The sequence below is a fragment of the Bombina bombina genome, chromosome 4 (genome assembly GCF_027579735.1).
Source record: "Bombina bombina isolate aBomBom1 chromosome 4, aBomBom1.pri, whole genome shotgun sequence".
Taxonomy (NCBI): domain Eukaryota; kingdom Metazoa; phylum Chordata; class Amphibia; order Anura; family Bombinatoridae; genus Bombina; species Bombina bombina.
The window spans coordinates 317,186,839-317,198,550 of NC_069502.1; the positions used below are offsets into that span (position 1 = coordinate 317,186,839).

At 40.6% G+C, this 11,712-nt stretch overlaps 1 protein-coding gene across 1 annotated transcript in view; it reads right to left on the minus strand.

Annotated features, from left to right (window-relative positions):
* The window catches only part of SIAH2 (siah E3 ubiquitin protein ligase 2), a 48,387-nt gene extending 42,590 nt beyond the window's left edge, over window positions 1-5,797 (minus strand). Inside the window, exon 1 of the mRNA XM_053710038.1 lies at window positions 5,243-5,797. Coding sequence (XP_053566013.1) covers window positions 5,243-5,635 — 393 coding nt within the window. The 5' untranslated portion in view covers window positions 5,636-5,797. The remainder of the gene's footprint in view (window positions 1-5,242) is intronic.
* Window positions 5,798-11,712: the final 5,915 nt, after the last annotated feature.

Genomic DNA, 11,712 nt, shown 5'->3' on the forward strand with positions numbered 1-11,712 from the left:
GTTTTAAATTTGATGCTAGCCTAGAGCTGCTGTTTAAAGGTACATGAAACCCAAAAAAAATATTTCATGATATAGACAGAGCATACAATTTTAAACAACTTTCCAATTTACTTCTATTATTTAATTTGCTTCGTTCTCATGTTATCCTTTGCTGAAAGGTTTATCTAGGAAAGCTCAGGAGCAGCAAGAACTTAGGTTCTAACTGCTCATTGGTGGCTGCATATATATACTGGTTGTCATTGGCTCACTCTTTTGTTCAGTTAGAAACCAGTAGTGCATTGCTGCTCCTTCAACAAATGATACCAAGAGAAAGAAGCATATTTGATAATAGAAATAAATTGGAATGTTGTTGAAAATTGTATGTTCTACCTAAATCATGAAAGAAAAATGTTGTGTTTCATGTCCCTTTAAGTTCATTACTTGACTTACTGTTTTGCATATAATGAGTTTTATAGGACTATACTTTATTTGGATAATTAGTAAAAAAAAAAAACCTGTTAAAATCTGATTCTGTTACATATAGCTAAACAAAGAATAATACAGTATATTGATATTTGATATTTTAAGTAGGGATGCACTGAAATTTTGGTCGCAGAAAATTTTTGGCCGAAAATGGCATTATCATTTTTTGCCTGTTTTTTTTTTCTTAGTAAAATTATTGTGTAGCATATTATTGTTTAAAGATATTTTTGTCCAATTTTGGTGTGTTACTTTCAATAAAAGTGTGGGCTTTTTTTTTTATTGGCTTGAAGGTTTTCAATTCAGATTCATTCATTAAATAGTCTAATTATGCAAAAAGCAAAAAAAAAAAAAAAATTGAAAAAAAAAGAAATTTTCGGTATCTGTTTTCGGCCAAGTGCATCCTGGATTTTTGGGTACGGTTTCGTTGCAAAATTTCCATTTCGGTGCATCACTACCTATTTTGGTATATTTCATGCCACCCTTTTCCTGCCAAATGTGATCAATATATTAAATATATTGTTAACAATTTCACAAACTTTGAGTTTTTCACTGAAATTATTTACATACTGCTTGTGCAGTCATAACACAAATAGTTGTAAAAGCTTCTCTGGGAGCCCCTTTGTTCAGAAACAGCAGATATCCATGGCTTTGCAATTAGTTTTTGGTAATTAGGAGGCTGCTAATTGCAGCTGCACGCCACACTTGAAATTCAGTGAAGGGGTTAATCAGTTAGCGTGTAAGGTTAATTTTTGCTGTATTGTAAAGAATAGCCTCCAATCAGACACCTCCGCAGCTAGTATGCCAGTAAAAAAATAAATAAAATTATTTTATTTTCTGCAGTGTAGCGGCCCCCCTTCAAAGATCCTTTTTTCTGTCACATAGAGTCCCCATCCCCCTTTAGCATTATTTACCAGCGTCACTGCACATCCTGCCCTCTCCAAGAACTGACATTTTTTCTGTAGCATAGGGAATCCACCCCATCCAATCCCTACTATCCACCCATCGCAGTATACGATACAAGCAATGCCACTGGTAACGGAGCACGATCAGTGATCCCTTACCATATGAAGGCAGATGCCTTCTGTCCCACGCTTGCGGGTCCGGATGCAACTTGCTCCAGACTGTTGGACGCAGGTAATTTGGGCAAAGTACTGTGTGACATAGTACCTATGTCCATTAGGGGTTAAAGGGACATGGAACACAAATTTTATTTCTTATCTTGTACATAAAAGAGCAGCAACAATGTTCTTTACAATTTTTTTTTTATACTTTGCTATATTCTAACAAGTTTTGCTACTTATAAAAGCACAAATTTAGTGCATACTTTACCATAAATTGATTTAAAGGGACAGTCTACTCCAGTTTTGCAAAACCAACACCGTTATATTAATATACTTTTTACCTCTGTGATAACCTTCTATCTAAGTCTCGGCAGACTGCCCCCTTATTTCAGTTATTTTGACAGACTTGCATTTTTAGCCAATCAGTGCTGACTCATAAATCCATTCGAGTGAGCACAATGCTATCTATATGACACTCATGAACTAGCACTATCTAGCTGTGAAAAACTGTCAAAATGCACTGAGATAAGATGCAGCCATTAAGGACTTAGAAATTAGCATATGAGCCTGCCTAGGTTTAGCTTCCAACAAAGAATATTAAGAGAGCAAAGCAAATTTAGTGACAAAAGTAAATTGGAAAGTTGTTTAAAATTGCATGCCCTATCTGAATCATTAAAGTTAAAATTTTTGACTAGACTTTCCATTTAATGATAACGTGTGCAACAAACATTGAAAAAAATTGTCGGGTAGTGTGTTTATTAAAGTGAAACAAAAAGGAAGTGCATCATTTTATACAACTGAACCCCCCCACCCGGGACTCTACTGTTCACTGGCTGAGCAAACTCCTCTGGGATAACAAATCCCTAAAGAACTCCTTCAGTCAGGCAGCTTCCCTGACCACCAGGGTCCACCACGGTGTTCGAGGGTTACCTCCCCTTAAGGCACCTAACACCTTGAGACCACGTGGGCAATGATAGAGATACCTGGAGAGGCGTGATTGGGAGGAACGGCCTCCCTGATCTAAACCCGAGTGGTCGTTTGTTGTTGGACTTCTGTGCTAGTTATGGATTATCTATAACAAACACTATGTTTGAACAGAAGGATGCTCATAAGTGTACATGGTACCAGAGCATCCTAGGCCGAAGATCAATGATCGATTTTGTGATCGTATCGTCGGATCTGAGGCTGTATGTTTTGGACACTCAGGTGAAGAGAGGGGCGGAGTTTTCAAGTGATCACCATCTGGGTGCGAGTTGGATCAGAGGGTGGGGGAAGACTCTGGACGAACCTGGTAAGCCCAAACGTGTAGTGCGGGTGAACTGGGAACGTATGGAGGAGGCCCCTATCCGACAGATCTTCAACTCTCACCTCCGGCGGAGCTTTTTTGTCATCCCTGGGGAGGTTGGGGCATTGAACCTGAGTGGGCAATGTTCAAAGCTTCCATTGCTGAAGCTGCTGCGGTGCGGCATGCATTGTTCTAATTTTTAAAAGTTATTTGTCCCTTTAAAGCTGTAATTGATTCTGAAACTAATAGAAAGTGCATGACGGTTGGACAGATTGCTCACCTCAAAGGCATCCAACATATCATTTTATCACACAAAACCTAACACACACACACACTATATTATATATATATATATATATATATATCTTCATTTATGAGTTAATTCAAAGGTTTTGCAGCCTGTATTGGTGAAGGAGTAGCTATTTAAACAGCCTGGATAAGGTCTAACAATAAGGTCTATAAATATGGCATACAAGAGCAGAAAAACGTCCTAAACCAAGACCTAAAACAAGACACGTTTTAAAGGGACACTAAACCCATATTTTTCTTTCATGATTCAGATAGAGCATGCAATTTTAAGCAACTTTCTAATTTACTCCTATTATCACATTTTCTTCGTTCTCTTGCTATCTTTATTTGAAAAGCAAGAATATACGTTTTGGAGCCGGTGTTCTAAAATAAGTTGTCTACCGCGTAGGAATGCGCGACCTACGTCACTTCCGGTGACGTGAATCAGCTGCTGGAGGTTTGTGGCGCTCACTGTGCATGCGCTAGAGGCCCAACCTCCTAAAAATAGCTGATTTACACAGGTTGAGAAAATATATGGCACCACATTCCTGAGCGCACGATACTGGTTGCAAAATCAAACAGAACAAGCTGTCTCATCTGATTTTGTAACCAGAAAGTGCGCCAGAGGGGTCACAGAATCTGTACACTACCAAACAACGGCTGCAACGACTTGCACATCTATTAACCCCTTATCCTCAGTCACCAAGTTCAGCCAGTCCCTTCACTGTGTAACAATCTGAGGGGGGGAGTATTTGAACGAAGTTATCTCTTTTTGTGAGTCTGTAAATGTATGACAGAATGAATGTAAAGCCTAACTCTGGATAGCACATTTTTATTGGCGGATTAATTTATCCACCAATCAGCAAGAACAACCCGGGTTGTTCACCAAAAATAGGCCGGCAACTAAACATATTCTTGCATTTCAAATAAAGATACCAAGAGAATGAAGAAAATTTGATAATAGGAGTAAATTAGAAAGTTGCTTAAAATTCCATGCTCTATCTGAATCACAAAAGAAAAAATTTGGGTTCAGTGTCCCTTTAAAGTAAAGGTAAATTTTGGTGAATGAAAGCCCGTTTTTTAAAAATACTATTAAAAACAGGGGCACTTTCATTCATCAAAGTTTACAAAGCAGACGTTTTGATTAAAAACATACTTTTTTTTCTTTTCACAGCCAGAGCAGCTTCCCACTCCTGGAAATCCTCTCTGCACACGTCAGCAATGACTAATCCTGGTTCCTCCAATCTCGGCTTTCCCCCCAGGGTAGTCATTGCCTGAGGCCATGCTGTGATTGGAGGAAGTCAGATTAGTCATTGCTGACGTGTGAAGAGAGGATTTCCAGGAGGGGGAATCTGCTCTGGCTGTGAAAAGAAAAAAAGTCAAGTTTTTAATCAAAACGGCTGCTTTGTAAACTTTGATGAATGAAAGTGCCCCTGTTTTTAATAGTATTTTTAAAAAACGGGCTTTCATTCATCAAAGTTTACCTTCACAACCGAAAAGCCTCAAACACTGCAAATGCAGATTGATTAGGAAATACTCATTTGTGAGTTGTGAATAAGTCAGTTGCAGTAAAACAAAACATATCTAACAAATTAACTACCAAGGAAAGCTACAATTATTTTATATGTTGTTTAATCAGTTCGCTGCCAAATAATGCAACAGTACCCCAAGCCATGTGATCATAAAGAAGATGTGGATACTTTGATTCATTAATAAGTGTAACTGTTCTACCAGTCAAAGGGTTAAAGGGACATGAAGCCCAAACATATTCTTTTGTGATTCAGATTGAACATGGTATTTTAATCAATTTTCTAATTAACTTCTATTATCACATTTTCTTCATTCTGTTGGTATCCTTTGTTGAAAAGCAGGGATGTAAGCTCAAAACCTGCAAATGCTGTCCATTTGCAAGGACGCTAGATGGTAGCATTATTTCCTGCCATGTATTGCTCCAGACAGCTACCTAAGTATTCCTTCAACAAAGAATACTATGAGAACAAAACAAATTTGATAATATAAGTAAATTGGAAACGGTTTGAAAATTGTATTCTCTGTCTAAATAAAAAAATGAACATTTTTTGTTTCTTATCACCACGATCGAATGACAGTCAGTATGATCACTGTATACCAGGAGATCTGAACCCACCTTGCATGGAAACAAGACAGCAGAAGCCACCTTCTCCATAGCCAAGTTCCTGATGCTGGGGCTAAGGGATGCCCTGCAAGTGGGGCAGCAGCTCAACTTCTGGCGGCATTGATTGCACACCAAGTGCCCGGCCTGGCACTGTAGGATGGGAGGCAGTACATAGTCAAAGCACACCGGGCACTCAAACAGCGAAGTCAACTCGTGATGCTGCTGCTGGGATACTGGTCCAGTAATTGCAGCTGTTGCCGCAGCCGGTGTTGGTGGCGCGGAAGAGCCTGGACCCGTGGAGATCGTGGTGGGCAAAGCAGGGGAAAGAGTGTGTGGTGGGGGTTGCTGCTTCTGTTTTCCACAGGGTTTGCTAGCACAGGGTCCGGTAGAGGACGGGCGGCTCATCGCGTTCCGAAAAAATCATCGAACTTTGGGGTTAAGTATTAGATCATACAATGATAGAATAGCGCTGATAAATCTAAAACAAAACCCGAAGTTTCTCTAGATCCCAGACAGGGCAAACAGATACCCACTGCCCAGCGAACGTTCTAAAACAGTAACTGAGTGACAAGGGGGCGAGGATTAGCCACGCCCCTCCAGCTCAGCCGAGCTCTACAACCTAAGGCGTACAGGCCGCGGCTACGCCCACCTTCTGGAACATTTTAGTACGTCATCCTCTAAGGGGCGTCAATAACCTGGCAACTATCTGCCCTGTGTAAAGCTGGCATATTATGAAAAGGGCGGGACGTGACGCTTGACAAATGGTGACGTAATGTGACAGCTCGAGGCAGGTTGCTGGACTTCATGTGTTTTGTGCACTGCTTTGGTTGTTTTCGTTTAGGCGATGGGACAAAGAGCCCTTTAATATCGGGATACGAATCTTGCGTGAAAACATTTGTTTTATTTGCCTTTACTAACGTATGGTCTACGTATAAAGCATGCGATTTTTAGGGTTAAAGAGGTTTTTTTTTTATGTTAACGATTATTATGTATTTGGTGAGTTAAACGAACCATTACAGCGAGGGCCGTTTCTCATGAATCTGTCTCCCTGGGCGAAATTTCAAAATGTGCCCCCCCCCCATTCTCATTCCTCCCAGGCATCCATAGACATACAGACACATAAGCACCCATCGACATCCACATATAGATACAAGCACTGACACTTCACAAATCTCAGGCACAGATCACAGAAAACTACTGGACCCTCATTCAGAGACAGATATGTTACACACACTAACGCACGGACATGCACTACTCCCATCAAAAAGTACATACAGTAAAGATACATTCAAACTCATTTGTGAGACAGATGCATCATATAAGAGACAAGTGTGTGTATATATATATATATATATATATATATATATATATAGACACGCACACACACAGTATATATGAAGTTATGATTTAAACTAGTACAGGTGGCCCTCGTTTTACAACGGTTCAATTTACACCATTTCAGAATAACAACCTTTTTTTCCAGTCATGTGACTGCTAAAAAGCATTGAGAAGCAGTGCATGTATTAAAATAGCCAGTAGGTGGAGCTGTCCGCTTGTGTTGCAGCGAAGCCAAGCAAGCTGAAATTAATCAGTTTAACCAGACCTGAGCTATCGAGCAGATTTCAAAGGAGCAAGATCTTCCTGTCTATAAATCAGTTCAGATTGGAATGCATAGAAAGAACTGTTTGCAGAAAAATGCAAGTGAAGTCTGTGTTGTGGGATTATTTTATTAGGTGTATAATGCTGCTTAGCAAATGTTTTTGTTCATTTAACCTAGTTTAATTATATATTCTGTGTTGTGTGATTATTTTATTAGGTTTATAATGCTGTTTAGCATTTAAAGTCTTTATTTCAAAGCTTTAAAAATAATGTATTAGGTGTTACTTATGACAATTTTGAGAGGGGCCTGGAACCTATCTCCCTCACTTCCCATTGACTTACATTATAAACTGGGTATGAATTTACAACGGTTTCGATTTACAACCATTCCTTCTGGAACCTAACCCCAGCGTAAACTGAGGGCTACCTGTATTAGATTTCTATACAGTAAATGAGTAAAACTACTATATGTTCTTACTGCTTCATGTCAGCAATAAAAATAATTATAAGTTGGGTGTTAAATCTTCTGGTGATATTGGCGAAAAAAAATATATCCATTTACAAAAAAGCATCTGAAGACTACCAAGCTTGCTCATTTGCATCGCATAATGTTGCCACCTTCTTATACGCGAACTGTTTACCCAACAAAAATATGGGCAGAAAGTTAGGATAATGAATTAAAATAACAATTATTTGAATATATAATGTATGTGTTAAGTCTGTGTATGATTGTGTAGTGTGTGTAGGTAGAGTTTGTGCGTAGTGTTTATGTTGGTGAAGTGTTTGTATGCAGTTTGTGTGTGTAATATGTGTATGTAGGTTAAGTGTGTGTAGTATGCATGTATTAGTGTATATATGTATATATAGTGTGTGTATAAGCATGCATGTGTGTAGGTAGTGTGTGTAGTGTTATGTGTTTGTAGTATGTATATGTAGTGTGTGTGTATGTAGTGTATACACATGAATCAAAGTGCTCAGTGATTACACACACACACACACACACTGTGACAAACCCAGAAGGGTTTTACCATATACTGCTTTCCATGTAGGGGTTAAAGGGAAAGAATGTAGCACAAGAAAAAGTAAAAAAAAAACTGTTTAGGTAGGTATTCTGATTTACAGTATGTCCATGGATTTCATTTAGAAGTAGTTTAGTGAATTTAAAAAAAAAAAAAAATCCTCTAAAAATACAAACATATGAAGCAGAGCAGTAACACAATCACCAATTCTGTACACATTTTATGAGGGAGACTTATCTGATCCTGATTTCTGTGCAATGCCCTACTGAAGGGGGGATTGAAGACACAGCACTGCCTGCCACTGATTTTGTATTAGTAAAGGTTCAGATGCCTAAGGCAGTAAAAGCCACAGCAAGATAGGGAGGTCATAAAGCCGGCAGCTGAACTTAGACCTTTCATACTCTATCTACACTATTTTCAGAGCAGGGAGCCCGATGTTCTGGTAAGAGGGTGAACTTTTGAAAAGAGGGAACCATGTCACTTCCTGTGACGTTTAATCAGCTGTTTCACACATTTTGGAGCTAATGCGCATGCGTGCCAGCGTCATCACATACCTGACCGCATACGTCACTGCTAAAATATTTAGTGCTGTGAAATTCAGGAACCCTTTATAGAGCGCATGCGTGTGACTCATGGAAAGCTGTTTATTAGGCTCCTTGGCAATATTCGGAACTCTGCCCCCACTGCAACTACTCCCATTACTACTACTGTAAAGCTGAGTCTCTGTGCATTAGAAACACCCCGCCACTCGGCTATAGCCACTGCTTCTGATGATCCAATGCAGCTTTTCACAGGCTCCGTTCAATGCAGCTTTTCACAGGCTCCGTTCAATGTCATTATCTTATGAAAGATAATGACATTGAAGGGAGCCTGTGAAAAGCTGCATTGGATCATCAGATACAGTGGCTATAGCCAAGTGGCGGGGGGCTGTTTCTCATGCATGGAGACTCAGCTTTACAGTAGTAGTAGTAATGGGAGACGTACTTGCAGTGGGGGGCGGAGTTCCGAATATTGCCGAAGAGCCTAATAAACAGCTTTCAATGAGTCACTCATGCACTCTATAAAGGGTTCCTGAATTTCACACCACTAAATATTTTAGTTGTGACGTATGCGACCAGGTATGTGATGACGCTGGCACGCATACGCATTAGCTCCAAAATGTGTGAAACAGCTGATTAAACATCACAGGAAGTGACATGGTTCGCTCTTTTCTCGCAGCACTTGTGTGTGAGACAGGGAAGACTTACTGTAAGAATAGCAGCTAAGGCAATCCCCTGCTCTGTAACTGCTCGACCGCATCTTATTATTATCAGGTATTTGTAGAGCGCCAACAGGTTTCGCAGCGCTATGAACATGGCTGGTATATAAAGAAATTATTACAGGGATCAAATGGGGAGAGAGGGTCCTGTCGAAAGTTGCACTGTTATAGTCGGCTCTTATGAAGGTGAACTACAAACAGCTGGGCTCATAGGCTTACATGCTATGGGGTTTTAGGGGATAGCAGTGGAGATAAGAAGGTTAGTGTAGGTTGTAAGCGTCCCTGAATAGTAGAGTCTTCAGGGAGCACTTGAAGCTTTTAAAACTAGGGGAGATTCTTGTGGAGCGAGGCAGAGAGTTCCATAAGATGGGAGCCAGTCTTGAGAAATCTTGTAGACGGTAATGTGAGGAGGTAACAAGAGAGGAGAAGAGTAGGAGATCATGAGCGGAGCGAGGGGACGGGAGGGAGAGTATCTGGAGACAAGGTCTGAGATGTAGGGGGGAGCAGTGCAATTGAGGGCTTTGTGTGTCAGAGTGAGAATTTTGTGTTTAATCCTGGAGGCAAGAAGAAGCCAGTGAAGGGATTGTCAGAGAGGTGCGGCAGATGAAGAGCGACGTGCAAGGAAGCTGAGCCTTTCAGAGGCATTCATTATGTGTTGTAAAGGAACTAGGCGGCAGCTAGGGAGACCAGAGAGGATAGAGTTGCAGTAGTCGAGGCGGGAAAGGATGAGAGATTGAATTAAAATCTTTGTTGTGTCTTGTGTAGGAAATGTCTAATTTTAGCGATGTTTTTAAGGTGGAAGCGGCAGGCTTTAGCAAAGGACTGAATGTGAGGAGTGAAAGAAAGATCTGAGCCAAGTGTGACCCCAAGACATCGGGCATGTGAGGTTGGGGTAATGATGGAGTTGTCAACAGTTATAGAGACATGGGTGTGGATATTTTGGAAAAAGGGGGGTGGATAAGGAGCTCAGTTTTGGAGAGATTTAGCTTGAGGTAGTGATGATATATGAGAGAGACAGTTAGTGACACGGGTTAGCAAGGAAGGAGATAGTTCTGGTGAAGAGAGGTAGATTTGGGTATCGTTGGCATACAAATGATAATTAAGGAAACTAGTGAGGACGTGTAGATTGAGAAGAGAAGGGGACCAAGGACAGAGCCTTGCAGTACCTTCTACACCTTGCCCTTTTAACTAAGTGTGTTATTTATTTTCCCTGGATTGCTCTTCTTCTCTAGTCTCACTTTGTAGGACGGAGCTCCAATAGAAGAAATCTTGTAAGGAGAGCTGCTTACTGCACTGAGTTAGAGAAGAGTGACCTCAAGCAGCACATGTGCCCTGTCTTCTATGTAAAAGCTTGCGCTGTATTGCTCACTGTACAGCACAGACTTTTAGAAAGAGGACCGGACATAGACATGTGCTGCTTGAGGTCACTCTTCCCTAACAGTGCAATTGTAAGCCGTGGTCTGAATAGTGCTAAGTCTGATCTGTCGCTGCCGCTCACTGTGGGTCTGGGTTTAGTGTAGCCACCTTTGTGCGGCATTACAGTGCACACTGTTGCATCACTTTGCTTCAAAAACTTGTGCATTGCTTGTACCGCTTAAAGGGTGGGCCTGTCATTCAGGAGCAATAAGTTTACCTCGCGTACAGGCTCATTTAAAATGCATATTTTTTTTCTTCATGTGGCTGGAAGCAATATATAATAGGCAGGGAAACCGCAAACTGATCTTATAAAAAATAATGAACCTTTTCCTTATAGAGCTGGCAGTGAGTTGCAACTGCAACTTGTTTTCACTCTGTGCCCCTTATTTTCACCTGCGCCCCGGACTACTGCCCGCTTCGCCCGCCCCTAAAAATGACCTTGATTACAGTTAAACAAATTGCATGCTCTTATTCGTCAGAGCTTGTAATTTTAAGACAAGCTATGGGACCCTGTCCTTCTATGTGTCTAGGTTAAAGGGCCATTAAAGTAAAAAAGTTACATGCTCTAAGAAAATTATGGTTACAGGAAAATTTATGGTTACAGGATGTCATTTTAGGACTATTGACCATTAGGTTTGTCAGCTGTCTTTCATAAAATTACTGGACAATCTGGGCACAATGGTCTATGGGATCACACAATGGGCTTGATTTATCAAGCCTTCTCCTCCTCTACGACTGCAGGTTCTCACAATAGAACCTGCAGTCAGTATTTATCAATCAGCGGTCATCAGACTGCTGCTTCCTACCCTCTGCACCTCTTAGGAAAATAATTTAAATCTTTCCGGTCTCCTCCGTGATTGGCTGCACGCGGGCAGGGGGCGGTGTTGCACAATTGTAAGTTCCGGCAGCGGATTGCTTCCACCAGAGGTGAGCTGGGGCGAACAGGGGCAAATATGTACAAATCGAACCCAATGTCACCTAACAAAACTGTACTCTTGATCATACCATGTGTATTTTTCACAACTAGGAAGTCATCTCACCCCTTGCCTGCCAGTAACATACAAATCAATAATTGTACATCTTGGGTTGCCAGTCACACTTGTAAACAGTAGAGATTTGGTTTTATACATTTAACACTTACTGACTTAAAAAAAACTGGACATTTAAGTCTCCAGTATTTTTGTGAAGAT